The 18,381-nt window shown below is 39.6% G+C and overlaps 1 protein-coding gene across 5 annotated transcripts in view; it reads left to right on the top strand.

The window, feature by feature from the left end:
- Positions 1-18,381, top strand: part of dnc (phosphodiesterase dunce) — a 540,449-nt gene that overhangs the window by 254,369 nt on the left and 267,699 nt on the right. The window contains exon 2 of one of the 5 annotated variants that reach the window (XM_076521361.1): positions 8,424-8,788. The exons of the other annotated variants lie outside the window; for them this stretch is intronic. Within the exon in view, the coding sequence (XP_076377476.1) occupies positions 8,649-8,788 (140 nt within the window). The 5' untranslated portion in view covers positions 8,424-8,648. The remainder of the gene's footprint in view (positions 1-8,423; positions 8,789-18,381) is intronic. 5 annotated transcript variants of the gene reach the window in all.

The raw sequence follows: 18,381 nt of genomic DNA, 5'->3' as shown, positions 1-18,381 counted from the left end.
AACTCTATTCTAGAATATAAATAGATAGTAAAATAAAAGAATTGAGCACATAAAACTAGAATAACGAACGTCTGATTTGAGTATTCGTCCACAATAAAATGTTAACTTAGGTTAGGTTGCCTTGATGATTTTGAGAGCCGATTGCTAATTGTTTACGAAAGGGTCTAGTCGAATGAGCATCGTAAAAGTGCCCCGCAAGTCGAATTAATCTCCGTATACTAATCGACAGGTTCTCCGAAGAGAACTTTCTCTCCCAAATGGCAGCTTGGTATTTCTACCATTGGGGTGGTTTCCACCTATTTCTCCTATTCTATTCAACAAAAAATTATGAAAAAAATCGTGAGACCTCTGTCTCCTTAGGCACACGTTCGAGAATTTTTTCCGATTTTTCTATGTGCAACATCGATTTTTAAAAAATCAATTATATTGCCGATTTTATATCGAGATCGCGAAGAATCGGCCACTTTTCTAATCTCTTGTTACCCGAAAATTTCGTTTACCCGATCATCAGAAACTTCGAGCCGAACCCGAGGAAAATACCCGAGCTAACCCGAAACCGAAATGTCGAGTACACCCGCCCACCCTTGGTCGACGAGGCAGATGGCCCGGTGACCGTGCAGCGGTCGGCTGTGGGTCCGTCAGCTTTAAATTCGGGGATCCAGGTCGCCGGAATTCACGGGCGGAACGCGGCTCCACTGTCGCCAGTAATTATCAAGCGCGTCGTATTATACGAAACCGGCACTGTCCGCGTTTGTTCCACGGGAAACGGACGGAAGACGTCGCAGAGAGAGAGAGAGAGAGAGAGAGAGAGAGCTGCGTCTTCCTCAAACGTTCGTCGAAGTGCGATTTTCGAAACAGAGTCGCAGACAAATAATTTGTATTATATTACAGCGACAGGAAATAATAGAAGAGACACCGGGAGCGACTTGTTTCCAAGCATAATCCAAATTCCGTTGAAAATGTTCCCTTATTTAATGAAAGAAGACTGCGTAATCCACCTCTTTGCAACTGAGAAACAAAAGTCGCTTCTGAAGTCTCGTAAAGACGATTAAGTATTTGCATTTTTATTAAAGCCGCGGCTAATTCTGTTGCACTTTCTTAACCTAAATATAATCTATATAATATATCTATTTATAATATATCTAAATCGTGTATAATATTTTTATAATATATAATAATATGTGTATAATAATATTATATTATAATATATAATTTATAATATTTTTATAATATCTTTTTTTCTACTTCTTTTTCCTTTCCTGTCTATTAACCCTTTGCAGTCGAAGCTATTTGAATTCGAAATCCAAAACATGATTTCTGATCTACAGTATTTCTATTTTATATAATTTATTGCGATTCATGCGTATGAAATTGAGCCTATTGGCAAGTACAATGCAATTTTAATAGTTTTTTTTTAAATATAAAAGAGTGTGATGCTCTTAGATTGATTTTGAAAAATAGTATACCAATTTTTAGTGGCGCCTCAGAGTCGCCATTTGAGCGCAAAGGGTTAATTAACGATTAATTAATTAATGATCGGTAAAGGTTTCGACATAAACCTATAAAAAAATCTCATTGAAACGATTGAAACTTTCTAAATTATAATTCCATCGATTGAATCATACGTCGTTTCGCTCGGCGGTCGAGCAATATCCGTGAACACGTGCCGCAAATGAATTTCATTAATTATCCGTCCATTAAGTTTTTACAAACGAGGGATCCCAGTGGTGACACGTCGTACCGTCGTCGTTGTCGGGGAACAAGTCTCGCGGCTCCTGTACACGTATCTGATATTCCGTCGTTTAATTAATGCTGGTTACCACGGAAATGAGAATGTCATAATACCTTCGTGATTCGATACAAGCACACGCGAAAGCTCATTCCGCGGGGCCGCCGGGAATCGTTGCATCCCGGCTTAATAAATACCACGAGGTCTCGGCGAGCTGGCCGAGCCAACGCCGCAGAACTCGTCCGGAAAAATCATTCCGATTCGAGCGTGTTGCCGTGTTGCTCTATCCTCGAATCCGTCGTCCTCCTGACGTTTCTTATTTCCACGGAACGAGATACCGTGTTCAACACGATCTCGATGACATTTTATTCGAGAAATATTTCGATGTAATTCTTCGAATTGTATTCGAGAGATGATTCGAGTCGATTCTTTGAATCGAATTTTACTCGAGAAATGTTACGAATTAATTCATCGAAGTAAATTTGATTCCAGTAATATTTTAAAGTAATTAATGATATCTTCGTGATAAATCTTCGAATTGTATTCGAGAGATAATTCGAGTCGATTCTTTGAATAAAACATTTTACTCGAGAAATATTTCGAATAAACACATCGCATTAAATCTTTCGAGTGAATTGTTTGAATCAAATTTTACTCGACGAATATTTCGAATAAATTCATCGAATTCAATTTTATTCGAATAATATTTCGAATCAATTCTTCGAATTCAATTGTATTCGAATAATATTTCGAATCAATTCTTCGAATTCAATTTTATTCGAATAATATTTCGAATCAATTCATCGAATTCAATTGTATTCGAATAATATTTCGAATCAATTCTTCGAATTCAATTGTATTCGAATAATATTTCGAATCAATTCTTCGAATTCAATTGTATTCGAATAATATTTCGAATCAATTCTTCGAATTCAATTGTATTCGAATAATATTTCGAATCTATTCTTCGAATTCAATTTTATTCGAATAATATTTCGAATCAATTCTTCGAATTCAATTGTATTCGAATAATATTTCAAATCAATTCTTCGAATAACATTCGAGAAATATTGCGAATAAATCCGTCTAATAGAATTTGTCTCGTGAAATATTTCGAATAAATGCATCGAATTGCATGCTTCCAATAAAATTTGTCAAATATTTGAAATAAGTACATCGAATTGCATCCTCCTATCAAAATCTGTCTCTCATAACATTTCGAATAAATCCTTCCAATAAAATCTGACTCCATAAATATTTCCGGTAACATTGTACATCGAAATGTCGCTCGGATAACGTCGAATCTTCGCCGCGCCGTAATTGACTCCTCTATTCATCGGAAAGCGAGCAGACCCATAAAAAATTCCCGACGAACCGCCCGGAAGATTCTCAGCGCGCGAGATGAATTGCGAGCTCGGCTTGCGCTCCGGTTTCGTGTAAGAGTTTCCTGATCTCGCGAGAAAGGGAATTCCTGATAACGCGTCGCGTCGGCGGTTAATTAACGAAACCGTACAGCTGCCGGTGGTTCTTCCAATTACCCGGGGAGAGAGAGCCCGTCTATCCACGGATCATTGAGACCGCGTTATCGCCGATCAATGGCTGCTTGATCCGGGACGGTGCCCGGGAGCTAAGGACGTAATCAGCGCAGTTTGTCCGGCGTCGTAATTTCGTTAGACTGCACGCGAGATCATCGTCGGCGGCGATAAAGCTCTCGAGGCTCGTGAGAGAGAAAGATCCGGCGATCTTTTTCGCTGCGAGCAGGGTTTCCCCGCTTCTCCGGCAGCCGTTCTCCGGTTTCCTCGGCGAATTTTCTTCGTTAACGTGCCAGTAATTACACGGCAAACACGCCGCCGAACGGCTTCGCCGCCGCTTTCATTAGTCCGAGAATCCTGTAACTTTCGGCGACGCTTTGACCGAGCTAAACGATTCCTGATCTCGCTTGTTAGAGGCCGCCGCGCGTCCGGCTCCCACGATTACAGGGAGAATGATTTGGGAAACGTATGATAATTAGAGAATTTCGCGCGTCGGGCAACGCCGCGCTGCTGGGAATTGGACGCGTGACGCGGACAGGATTAATTAGAGCGGCGAGCGGGAATCGAACTCGCTCGGGATTCAACATGAGTTTTTACTAATAATCGTAGTAACGATAATTTAGAAAAAGATAGAAGGAAGCTTTGTTACGGGAGGCGTAATTGAGAGACGGAGATTTTACATAGCAATCGAGTGCAAAGTGAAAAAAAAAGAAAAAGAAAATCTAAATAGATCGAATATATTATTTCACGTAAAAGCATTAACATTATTTTAACACGAAAATTTAAATATATCGAATACGTTATTTATTTCGTTATTATTTAACGATTGGAACGTCGAGAATTCGTCGAAAATCAGAAAGATCAGCATGTACGAATCGCGCTTCGTACGTGTAAACAGTCTCTAATTATAAATTCACGTGCCGACACGTGCGACACGGCGCATCAATCGAACTTTTCATATTTTTTTTTCTTCTTTCCCCCGGCGAATAAAAAGAATGTGTTTACGCGGTACCAGTCAGGAGAGCGTGAAAACAAGGGGGGTCGTTCGATCGAGAGCAGTTTCGATCGGCGTCGACTACGCCGTTGGTAACGCAGCTGCGAAGTTGGCTATAATTAATAATAAACGCCGCGAGAGAGTCTCCCTTGCGTCGGCGAAAGGGTCAAAGAAAAGGCTTCTGCCTGCGCGGCTTATTATTAGAGATGCGGATTTTTTATGCGTTCACGGCAGAAAAGAGAAAATGAAACGGCGAAATATAAAGTAGCGAAAGGATCGAAGAAGAAAAAAATGAAGAGAATACGTTGACACTTGTTAAAATTATTAGGAAAGAAAGAAAAAAAAATGGAAATAAATCCCACGTGTCTGCCACGTCTTGAAATCGACGCGAACGATTTTCATTTCGCACGAAGATCCGCTGTTTACCCATTATGCACCGCGCTGCACCGCGGCGCGACGCGGTGCAACTGCCCTTATTATGTTGTTATTAATAAACGACCGGTTGTCGCCGATCGGCGCGCGTGAAAGGGGCATCGGGAATCGATAATTAATTCGCCGAGCGAGTGCAGGCATCCGCGACCTGTTCCACCAGAGAACGTGTGCGCGTTGAACGCGGCGGGATCGATAATGTCTGCCGTGCGATTTCGGCATTGAATGAGACGTTTAATTTTAGTTTTACTACGGAGGCTCGGAATACTTAATTAGTGGGGGCGCCGGTTTATCGAAGACGGGCTATTCTCGACCGATCCGTGGGAAAGCGTGGGCGGCGACGCCAGATTTAACAGCGGTGCCATTCGAATTTGTCTCGACAGTCGAAATTCATCTCGCCGGAAATCACTGGACCATCGCTCGAATTCGTCGTCGAATCTTAACTATCGATTTTCAACCGTCGTTCTAACCGTATTTTTAATCGTCTTCGGGTGACCGATCGTGTTCCTTGCCTGTAATAAAATATTTATATTTAATTCGTTTAAATTCGTTGAGAAATTCAATATAAATACGTTTAATAATAATTATTATAAATAAAAATTATAGTAATTAATATAGGTGCATATGACAATGTATTAAATATTTCAACCACCTTCAGATCGTTACCTAGGCCAAGTAAATATTTATTTAATTGTATATTGATTTAGAAATTAATAATATAAACGCATGCGATAATAATTAATATAAATTCACGGCATAATAACAATTGATATTGAACATATGCGATAATGTGTTAACTATTGTTACCTGGACCAAGTAAATATATATTTAATTCGTATATATTGATTTAGACAGTAATAATATAGACACATGCGATAATAATTGATATAAACGCACGCGATAATAATTAATATGAAGACGCGCGATAATAATTAATATGAACGTATAAGATAACGTATTAATTATTTCAACCCTCTTCGAGCGATTAACGTTGTCCCTTACCTGGACCAATGAAATATTTATTTAATCCATGTATGTTGATTTAGAAACATGATTTACGATCTTATCGATTCGCGTCTCCCTAATTGTTATTGCACGATTCTTACAACAACTATTATTACTTGACTGCGATTTTATGCGTTTACGACAGAAATGATCAGATTATCGAAGACATCGGAAGTATCGGAAAATTGAAATACATCGAACAAATTTCCGAAGATTGCTATCTCCTCTTCGATTTATTCGAATCATTAAAGAAGGAAACAACTTTTATCTTCCACGAAGTTCCACCATGTAATTATCGTACCGCGGAGTGTTACATGCGAGATAAAAATTGTCCGAGTCGATCGTAAGAGACGTAAATAAGCCGGCTAAAAATCTCTTTCCTCGTTCAACAATTTTAACAAATCGCGCGCACAGAGTACAAAAATATTCTCGAATTCTTCCAATGGAAGAATTCTTCTTGCAATTTTATTCTCGATCCGGTCAAGGTTATACAGTAATGTCTCCCTAATTGTCCACAGATCAGATTGTCCACAGATTGTCGCTCAGATTGCCCACAAAAATGGACAGTTTGGGAAGTGGAGATACGATTATTCCAGGCTTGCGATTCGTTTTTAAAGCTACGAATTGACAACAACTATAAAAACAAGCTACAAGACTCGAATAATCGCATCTCATCTTCCCAAATTGTCCATTTTCGTGCACAATCTGAGCGTCAATTAGGGAGACATCACTGTATCGCGGAAACGTACGAAATCCCACGGTCTATGGTAAAACCAAAAAATAACGTTCCTCGGATCTATAGCAGACGATCGAATCGCGTCGTCGATCGCGCGGCCGATAGAAATGCAGAATGTTTGTTTATCGCGGGCGGTATTGGAAGTGCAGGTATCCGCGAGGTTCGTGATCAGTCCACTTATGTAAACGTTGCATGCCTTACGGCCGGGATTGACGTTTCGCTGTGCACAAAAAAAAAGAAGCGGCGGGAGGAAGGGGGCGTGGCCGGGTCGATACGAGAAAGCCGAAGAATCTTTCATTAGGGAGCCTCTGACATCCGTGGATCCAGAGACGATCCCGGGGCTCTCGGCGTTAACGAGCGCCCGGGTCCTCGGTGTTTAATAATTGTCATCCGCCTTAATGAGCTGTGTCGTTGCCGCTAATCGCTATGAATTTCAATGATTTCGGACCGGGAATGCCGCTATAGTCCGGATCCAGCTAGGCGAACATTCTCTCGCGGACAATAGGGACGATGTAAATTAAACGACCGGAGATAGATAGATAACGAGAGAGAGTGAGAGAGAGAAATGAGAGAGAGAATGGACATCGTCTTGTTAGGTCAAAAATCGAATTAAACACGAAATCATGGCTCCGAAATATTTGTGAAATGGAGCAGCTCCACCTGTCACGCAGCACTGATACCGAGAGGAAAGAAAGAGTCACGAGGAATTCTGTTAAACGCATTGTCTTACATAGAACCTCCGCTTTCAGCTACCCCAACTCCAGCTAACTAGTGCATAATTGGCTCAGGACTGGTCCAACCTTTTCCCAAATAAGCACAGACGTTGTTCCCTCTATCTTGAGCTAGGAACCATCACCTATCTGGCAAAATAAACCCAACCTGGAACTGGTTCAAACTTTATTGAATCCGTAATTAGTCTAGCCTTGAGCTTGACTATCAATAATTCCTACAGTAGAAGATAAAATCTCTACTTTTAGCTACTTATACTTAGCAAGCCTAATTCTAGCTAACCTAAATTGTGAATACCTGGCTCAAGACTACTTTAATCTCTTCCAAAACAAATTGTAGAATTGTTGATTCTATCTTGAGCTAGGAACTACTGCCTATTTGTCAAAATAAACCTAACCTGGACCTGGTTCAGACTTTATTGAATCCATAATTAGTCTAGTCTTAAGCTTGACTATCAATAATTCCTACAGTAGAAGGTAAAATATCTACTTTTAGCTATTTATACCTAGCAATCCTAATTCTAGCTAACCTAAATTGTGAATACCTGGCTCAAGACTACTTTAATCTCTTCCAAAACAAATTGCAGTATTGTTGATTCTATCTTGAGCTAGGAACCACTGCCTATTTGTCAAAATAAATCCAACCTAGACCTGATCCAGACCTTATTGAATCCATAATTAGTCGAGTCTTAAGCTCGACTATCAATAATTCCTACAATAGAAGACAAAATCTTTACTTTTAGCTACTCATACCTAGCAATCCTAATTCTAGCTAACCTAAATTGTAAATACCTAGCTCAAGTCTACTCCAATCTCTCCCCAAACAAATTGCAATTTTGTTAGCCCTATCTCGAGCTAGGATCCCCATCTACCCAGCCAAAATCCAATCACTGAACCTCCGGAACCTTTAGGCTACCCTAAGGCTGTAGCCTTATTTATAATACCGACTAAAGCACGGTCTTAAGGCGACACCTGCGTGAAGGAAGTACTAGACAATCGCGATGCGTCGAAGCTTTATTATCCATAAAGATCCGCAGTCTAGATTAGCCTAGGCGGCGTCTTAAGACGATGATCGAGACGGTGCTATAAATAAGACTCGGCCGTGAACGGGAACCTAAAAGAGTGCCCTAATAAATCATCACCCGAGTCACTGATAAATTGGTACGAGTTGCTTATGGAGGCTGCTTTGGGAGACCTCTAGGCAAAGGTTTAACAGAATTGTTCGGCACGGCAGGTCCAGGGTTCTGAATTCGTTCGCTTTGAACTGTAGCCTCCGGAGCAACGCGGCGAATGCTAGGCGAAACTGTGGCCATTCGGACGGAGAATGCCAGTTTCGTAGTCCCGGTGGTGTCGCTCGTGGCCGAGGAGCTCGAGGCCCGATGTCGGGCTCCTAGTTCGGCGAATGCCGAGGGAGTCAGTCAGTGATGAGAGACGGAGGAGTCTGCGCGGGCGACGAGATGCCGTTCTGGTGACCTGAAGCGCGACAGCCTCGAGGATGAGCAGCCTTCAGGTGCCGGAGCTTCGGCTTCCGGCCGGTGATGGCGGTGGAAACGGCGGAAGCGGGAGAGGCACCGTGCCATTGTTGCTGGTCCCGCAAAGCAACGTGCCCAGGCGCCGGCACTCTTGGATCTGCGGGTGAGTGAGAACCACTGATCGGGTGAAACGTTGACGATCCTCGCCGCGGCTGTTCGCCGGCGAGGAATCGCGGGAAGCAGGAAGTGCATTTCGGGGAATTTATTGTCGCGCTAAAAGTCGACGATGCGGCGTCAGCCTCTCGCTCCAGCCACTTTAGAGGATCGCGGGTCTTTTTTTTAACGCGTTGTGCGCCGCGTCGATGAATGGGTGCACATGGGTGACGCTAATTTTTGATCAATTTTGAAAATTCGTTTTTATATATATTGTTCGAAATATCTTAATATATTCGATCGAACTGAATTTGGCTAGGATGTTTCCGGTGCGAAAGAGTTGCAATGTTATTCATCGTGATCAATTTTTAATTTCTAGTTTCGGTTCAATCAATTAAATTGCTCTGACTTTGAGTGAATTTTAGTGGCTGTATTATCCGCGCTGATTGAACGTGTTAAACGATCTGCCTGGGATTCAGGTTTTTTTTTACTGTGTAATCGAAAGTCGGGCTTTGCTCTGGCGATTTTTATTTCGAGGCGGTTTTTGCATCTGTTTTTCGACGAATTTGAAATGGAGTCGAGTCAAGTTTTCGTTTGTGAGAGATGATCGAGGTTTGGGCAAACGTAGAATTTTTTCGAGAAGTGGTTTTGAGAGTTCGAAGTACATTTTACTGCGGTTTTTCAATGAAGGCGAACTTTGACAGAGAAAATAAGACCTTTTGCGCCAATAATTGCTATGCGCCGAATACTGTGTTAGTAAATAATATTTGAGAATAGATGACAGTGACGGTGTACTTTGATCTTTTATCAAAGCAATGATTGCTTTATCTAAAAATAACGCTGGAATGAATAGTTTATTGTTAATCACCAATATATAAATGCCTTTCGAATCACAGCGTTCGTAACGTAACGTTTTCATAAGCTTCCGAACATCAAAAGTCAATGAGTGAATTAAAAAGCTGCGACTGCTGTCACTTGTATGCCAAAAATTATCAGTATTAAACATAGAAAAAATTATAAGATTAATTTCTAGAAGATTGCACACTATAAAATGTTAGATTTTATTAGTATTACTTAAAATATGGTACGGTTCGCAGTAGTTGACAAATGTCGACGATTAATTTGCACAAAGTGGAAGGACTGTTCTCTGTAGTTCGATTATCGGTTAATTATTTCCGTGACTAATGTCGCGTTAACTACCCCGAGCGGTTTTCTGGTGGCTGACGGAGCGAGCGGATGAAAGGAAATTGGATTTGACAGGGACAGAATTTTTGTCGGTGTTCGAGCTGTCGACGTAATCGGTGGATTGGGACCGGGGGTAAATTTGTATTGAAGTTTAGGGTCGCGTTCGTGACGGAGCTTGCTTTGTAGAACTGAAACTCCTGGCTGGAAACGGATTGCCACGGTTCAGGTATAAACCGGGTTATTATTCCCCTTTCATGTGCGCGATAGCAACAAAACAACGATTTCTAATCGTTATTTCAATATATCTAATAAATTAATATTTTATAAATTCATAATATCAATCTTATAATCAATAAATTAATAATATTAATTTTATAATCAATAAATTAATAATATCAATTTTATAATCAATCAATTAATAATATCAATTTTATAATCAATAAATTAATATCATTAATTTATTTCAATTTTCTCCCGTGTAAATTAGAAAGATTCGAAAAACCTAAAGGAAAAATTTATCCGATGAGAAACCTCTGCGGAGGAGAAAACTCTCCCCGTTCAGAAACGATTAAAAACGGCTAATTTAATTCAGAGAATGCCGCAAATAAGTCTGCAGGGTGTGCGGGAAACATTGCGCGCAAAAATTGCGGCTTCGCCTAACGGCTGCGAATAATTTTCGATTTTTAATCGCATCGTTGTTTCACGGTTTAAAATATTTATATATTCGCCGGCGGAAAAGGGAACGGCAGAAGGTCGAAGATGGAGGAAAGAAAGGCGATTAAATGCAACTGTTCCGTGGTGAACTTCCGGCGATTTGTACGACCCTCGCGTTTTGTCGAATGCGACCCGCCGTTCCAATTTCGAAATTTAATTAAACCTTCGAAAGATCTATCAGCCCGCGACACCGAGCGTTCTTCAGAGAATAATTCACGGAATAAATTCCGCGGTTGACTGTGCCGCGCACTCGACGTTTACCATCGGGATTCCAGAAGAAACATTGTTCCCGTTCCATTCGGTCATGCAATTCTTCCCGTCATATTTTTCGATCTTCCAATAATATTTAGAAAGTCACCGTGCAGGTAGAAACGACTCCTTTTACCGTCTCGAATGCAAAACGTATTATATACGCGCGAGAGGTAAAGATTAATGAATTTTAATTCGACGTTATCGAATGAATATTCAACCGAATAAAAAGAGAGATTTATCCGTAGATTTTATTTCCAAGAGATTGTATTCGAATAAACATATTCTTATAAAATTATATGAAAGCAAAAGCAGCCTACAATTATTCACATTATTATTCGAATAATTCTTTATTGAATAAATTCATCGAATAATTTATTCGAATAATTCATTATTGAGTAAATGAATCGAATAATTCATTGTTGAATAAATTCATCGAATAATTTATTCGAATAATTCGTTATTGAGTAAATAGATAGAATAATTCATTATTGAATAAAAAGATAGTATAAATTATTCGAATAATTCATTATTGAGTAAATAGATCGAATAATTTATTCGAATAACTCATTATTGAGTAACTAGATTGAATAATTTATTCGAATAACTCATTATTGAGTAAACACATCGAATAATTTATTCGAATAATTCATTATTGAATAAACAGATAGTATAATTTATTCGATTGATTTATTATTGAGTAAAAAAACAGAATAATTTATTCGAATAATATAAAATCGTTGTTAGACTAGAATATTCGACTAAAAAGATAATTCGAATAATTTCGATAACTATTCACTCCAAATAATTTCTATTTTTTATTCGAATAATGGCCAACCCTGAACGAGAATTGAAACAGTTACGTTCCTCCGTTTTCGTTTGAGGGCGTTTGAAGTCGTTCGAGGATGTTTGAAGATGTTTGGATCGCGTGAATTTCCACGGAATATCCAGTTCCAGATTTAATTATGTTCGACGTACTGTCGGCGATTGGAACACCGTTCGTTCGCCGTGAATCAGTGACACGGATTATTGATCGGCGAACCCGATCTAATAAGAGTAATTTTCGTCAGAGAAATCGGCCGTGCGCCGTACAATTAACGAGGGCAAAAGTATCGCGAAGTTTCCCCGTTACAGCGCGAAACGGGTCCCGTAACGCTTTAACGATCCCGGCGAAACTTTATTTTCGTGCGCCGTGCGCGCGGCAGCATCTGCGAAACTTGATAAGGCTTTTTGCCGCGTCGTATAAACTTCTTGCACCGTTTCTTTTTTTTTTCTCGCGGCCGTGTCACACGCGCTGTTTCCCCGATAGAATGCCGGAGGAATCTTCGCCGACGCGTCGATTAAGGGATCCCGAAACGCAAGGATCGTGGAATTCAATAAAAAAATAGAGAATCATTCGGCATTTCGCGAGAAATGTTTCTCCGACGTCTGAAATAGCAACTGCTTTAACAATATTTTTTAGACGCGACGAGTAACGGCGTTTTAATACGAAAAAATTCGTACATGTTTCACGCTCCTCAATTAGTCAGGAAATAATTTTTTATTGCCCGGAATTTGCTGAATCTGATAGCAAACAATTCCTTGGAATGCAGGTTTCGTGCATACGAAGCGATACGACGATACTAACTTTAAGAATTTTTTTAGGACAGAAGGACTTACGGCGTTATTATAACAAAATTCAAGCACGTTGTCCAGTCCTCGATTAGTCAAGAAATAATTTTCTGTTCTCAATATTTGCGAAATTGGTCAGCGAAAAAATGTTCCTAACGCCATGTTTCGTATACGAGACGATTCAACGACAGCATGAACTTCGGGAATGTTTTTTACGCGCAACGAATGATTGCATCATCCTGAAAAAACTTCGAACATGTTTCTCGCTATTCAGTTAGCCGGGAAACAATTTTTTGCCGCTGAACGCTGTGACATTAGATGGCAAAAACCGTGCGCGACTACGTGTCTCATGTATGATACAATGGAATGATACTATGAACTTTGAGGATATTTTTAGAAGCAGCGGTTAATGAGAACATATTCTAAACAGATTCGTACATGTTATCCAATCCTCAATTAGTCAGATAAATAAAAAAAATACATTCGTCGCTGAAACTCGCGGAATCGCATAGCGAAATACCTACAATCGGTGTCTCGCGTACGAAGCGATTAAATGACGCTACGAAATTTCACAATTTTTTGTCGACACAACGAGTTATGGTATTGTCGTGAAAAAATTCAAACGTATTATCCAGTTCTCGATTAGCGCGGAAACCATTTGTTCCCGTCAGAATTCGCGATATTAGATAGCGACAGAAATGATCGAAGCGTAAGCGTCACGCACGACGACACGATGAAACGATAAAACGATACCGCGAACTCTGTCAATTTGTTTTAAGCTCGACGACCGAGAGGATTGTTGTACACAAAATACAGACGCGTTCTTCGACGCCGGTTCGAACGAGAAAAAAATATTTCTTCGCCGAGGCTCGTCGAGCTACAGCCGGGAAAAATTGTTGAACGACGCGTACTGCGCCGCGAATCATTCCGCAATACTTATTCCTCTCATGGAGCACAGATCCAAACGAAGTTAATTAGGTTTCGTATCGGGCGATCTGAGCGGCCATTCGAGTCACAAACGACTCGTTCTTCACAATGAGCCGGCACACGGCCGCGTTCGTCGGGAGATTAAAATCGAGCGTGCTCGATTATTCAAACGCGTTTCCGTCGCGACGATCGTGATTCGCAAGTTTATTGCTCGCGACGTGGCTGCGTCATCGCGTCCGCGAGCAAACAACGCTAGTCTGGCCCCGATTTTCCGAAGGTATTCGCCGATATTTCGCGAAACGCAGAAACGGAGTGCCCGGTGAACAGAAAAAAAGATCGTCTCGCTATTAATTCTCGGCTCGCGCCGTCTGGCCCGCCGTAAATCCGCACGGGAGACAGAAGAAGGACCGCGTGGATACGAGACACGTGACCGGAATACATTAGTGGCGTCACGGATAGAGAGTCGTGACACCTTAGATCGCTCAAACCGAACGCTTGTAAAAACCTGTCTGCGACAGCCGGGTATTAACATACCGGTCACGTGACCGACGTCGCTTCCTATTGTCTGGCATTCTGACCGAACGACGACGCGACGCTCGGGAATAGATCCGTCGCGGCATGGGGTAAGTGTATCAATTATCGCGTGTCAATTTCTGTACACTGATCGAATTACCGCGCATCGATTTTTGTACACCGATCGAATGATTTCATGCAGATAATTATTTGAAGTAGTATCTCATGCGTATCAATTTCTATTCATCATTTTAAATTCTGTTTTTACGGTTAACTATGTATCTATGGAAGAAAATAGAGGCTTCTAGGAAATATATATATATATAATTCTCTTAATTAGTGAATGTGCAATTAAGGAAACATTTATTTCACTTACGTATTTTAGATTCGCATGGCATTGCGATTTAAAATAGTGGAAAGATTGTAAACGTATTTTAAAGCGACAGTGCGTTATTTTTAAGCCATTAAAATTGTTAGGAATTATATATAATCTCCTTAATTAGCGAATGCACAACAAAGAACATATTTATTTTATTTACGTATTTCAGGTTCGTATAAAATTGCAATTTAAAATACTCAAAAGATTGTAAAAGAATTTTCAAACGACAGTGCGTTACATATTTTTAATCCATTAAAATTATTAGGGAAAAGAAGAGTTTGCCATTTAGTTTCTATTTGCAGCAACTATTTCAAAGAAAGCATATGCAACACACAGTTGAGAGAAATAATATCTTGTAAATATTTGTATTTCCTAGTTGAAGTATTTTTGAGTTTGATCCTCGTCTCTCTATCGGATCAACTTCAGAAATTCTTTGATCCTCGTGTGTACATTGAGTTTCGTGGGCGAGGTAACCGTCAGCAATTTTTCTCTGTTTTCTCTATGGCCCGGGGCTGCGCATTATAATAAAGTAGTAGTTTCTAATTACGTGAACCGTTGCTCGAAGCTCGCGAAACGTGCTGACGTAGTTCCTATACAAAGAAAGTACGGGAAAGAACAAAATCGATCGTCTGTTGTTGACAGTGGGAGTACGGAGGCGGCAAACTTTGTTGAATTGCCGCATAAAAGACCATTGTGTCACTTGCGTGTTTGTTTTGAATCGTTGCTGCGCCTGGCGGCGCCAATTCCCAAATTGTTAGCCAGAATGCAGTCTTCGATGTGTGTAATGTGCGAAGGGTAGTTAACATTCAGGCTTTTATAATTTCGTTGGAAAAAATCGTACCGCGATCATATTCGACTCATTTTGAAGGCTGAAGCCTCTACTTTCGCACGCTGTAATGTATTTTTTGTTGAAGCATTTTTTTGTAATCATGGAGGGTAGTGAACGTGGCACTAGAAAACTGTGTACGAAACTGACAATGCTTTAAGGGTAGTTAATATTCAGATCCTCACAATTTGGTTACAAAAAATCGTATGGCAATCAAAATATACTCGTTTTAAAGGCTGAAGCTTTTACTTTAAAATGCCCTAACTGGTTTCTAGATAGAAAATTTCTCTGCGATATGGCGAATGAAATCGTCGTCCTAGAAAAATTGTTTGCAAAATTGATGATATTGAAGGGTGGATTGTAGTCAGACTTCTACCATGTGGTTAAAAAAAATCGTATCGCAATCAAGGTATACTGGTTTTAAAGGCAGAAGCTTCTACTTTAAAATGCCCAAACTGATTTCTAGATAAAAAATTTCTCTGCGAAATGGCGAATGAAAACGTCGTCCTAGAAAACTGTGTGCAAAATTGATGATGTTGAAGGGTGCTTTATATTCAGGCTACTACAATTTGGTTTAAAAAAATCGTATGGCAATCAAAATGTACTCATTTCAAAGGCTGAAGTCTCTACTTTAAAATCTCCTAACTGGTTTCCCGATAAAAAATTCCTCTACGAAATAGCGGATGGAAACATCGTCCTAGAAAACTATTTGCAAAGTTGATGTTCTTGGAGAGTGCTTTATATTCAAGCTTCCACATTTTGGTCTAAAAAAAAAATCGTATGGCGACCATATTCGACTGATTCTGATGGCCGAAGATTCTACTTCGTGTTTCTGCGACGAGATTGATCATTTTTGTGTCCGGCCGGAGAAGCTCCCCGAGCCGATCAAAAAGATCTCTTTATTGTTCGCCAATAATGAGGTCTCGTTAATAACTGCTTTTGTTTCCGTCGCGGCAATCCCTGGCCAGATTTCGACGTGACTGCGCTGAGTGCAGGGGATTTGCAGATAATTCCATTAACATCGGCGAATCGAACGCGCGGCGAGGTCGAAATTAATTGCCTTGCTCGTGCGGGGGCAATAAGGACTTAATGCGGCCGGCTTTGGTGTCAGGTGCAGCTCGGAAAAATAATTGATCAATTCCCTGACCAGCTTATTTCACGCGATCCAGCGAAGATTGACATCGGACCGTGTCGCGTTCGATCGACATCGAATCGTTAATTCTTGATCGTTGAGCGACAGGTAGCAAACAGTAATATTATTTGGCGACCTGAATTTATTCCTTACCTGACCTTAGTCTACTCCTTCTTCTCTTACACGGTTATCACATTTTATTAGATTTTTCGAAGACAGTTAGATTCTAATTAATTTCAAGTGGGGGGAAATTTAATTTTAGTAGCTTTTTGATAACGAATTTAATTACAGCTTTCTTCTTATTTTCCTACAAAACTCTACGCAGGGTTATTACGTTTTATTAGATTTTTCGCAGAAATTTAGATTCTAATTAATTTTAAATTTAGGTAAATTTAATTTTAGCAGCTTTTTGATAATAAATTTAACTACAGCTTTCTTCTTATTTTTCTACAAAACTCTACGGACGGTTATTACATTTTATTAGATTTTTCGCAGAAATTTAGATCATAATTAATTTATACAGGGGAAGAATTAATTTCAGTACATCTTTGATAGGAAATTTAATTACGACGAACTTTTATTACAATAATTTATCACAATATAATTATTAATTACAATATTTATTACAATAAGTTTTATTACAAATTTCAGTTCGTTACAAATACATTTGCACACGCTACGGCGGATTAAATGGCGAACCTTAGAAGCAATTACAGCGATCGATGAATTATATTCTGACTTAATTTCTTCGGTGCTCATACGCAGACATGAGAACTTAATCGAGCGCAGCGTCGAGCACTCGGCCGGGTTCGCTGTTTGTGTTCGGTACACAAGACGCCCATGTGTTCTAATGTAATTTAAACTGTTGATTAATTTGTCTTAGGAAGTGGGGCGAGCTGTTACAACGATGGGCCGCGTTCCGCGCGAATTCCGGCTGCGATAGCGGCCATAACGAATTTATTTAAAGTGGACGGACTAGCCAAATTGATTTTCCTCGGGATACCGTTCCGTGTAATGGCAGGTAATCGCGACTACTCCGGCGAAAATTTGTATTACATTCGCAGCTGTTCGTTCGCTGCGCGATTCGTCCGATACCGAACTCGCGCGCGCGACAAGTACGCGTGCATGAACCGATCCTGAAACTTTATGCTTCGTCAGAAATTCGTAATCTTGTCGCAAATGTGAGAAATGGCATTTCGAAGTCTAGCGATAGTACAGAAATCGTCTGCGTTCTGCATTAAATGGTTCATAGTTAATTGTACTGAAATTCTTAATTTTATTTCATTGTAAATATTACGGTTAATTCTTGATAATATTATTCTGTATTTGTTTGAATTTAAAATTATATTAATACTTTCTGTTGATGAGAACATACAATGATTTCTTATATTTTCGATATAAAATTGTATCTTTTTATTTGACATTTTCCTTGTACGCACAATATAATTAAGAGACAACAATTATTCGCAATAGTTTTACACATCTCCATTCGGACGATTTGTTCGAATGAAGAACAAAGAAATTATTCAGACAAAGAGATGGAATAATTTGTTAAGAATTATTGTTATTCCAATGAAACATTCGAGAGAAAAGAAATTATTCGGATAATTATTTTCGACGAGTATTTATTCTGATCATTATTTTCGAATAATTATTATCAAATAATAATTATTATTACATCGAATAATCATTCTAATAATTATTATTACATCGAATAATCATTCTAATAATTATTTTCGACTAATTATTATCGACAAATACTTGTTCGAATAATTATTTTCTGTAAATACTTATTCGAATAATTATATATATATCTCCGATAAATACTTATCCTAATAATGATTTTCTATAAGCACTCATTCGAATAATTGCTCTCGAATAACAATCTTCCACGGATGCTTAACCGAGCAATTCTCTTCGACAAACACTCGTTCGAATAACGCCTAACCCGTGTGTGTAAGCAAGGTCAGGGCTAGATCTAGCTCACCATGCCCCAGCGTCAGGCGAACGTAACGCCATTATTTATCCATTAAAAGCTGCCACCTCTGTTCCCATCGAGTAAGTGAT

The sequence above is a fragment of the Megalopta genalis genome, chromosome 5 (assembly GCF_051020955.1).
Source record: "Megalopta genalis isolate 19385.01 chromosome 5, iyMegGena1_principal, whole genome shotgun sequence".
NCBI classification, from domain to species: domain Eukaryota; kingdom Metazoa; phylum Arthropoda; class Insecta; order Hymenoptera; family Halictidae; genus Megalopta; species Megalopta genalis.
Note: the sequence above shows the minus strand (reverse complement) of the source record. Positions and strands in the feature narration are given on the sequence as shown.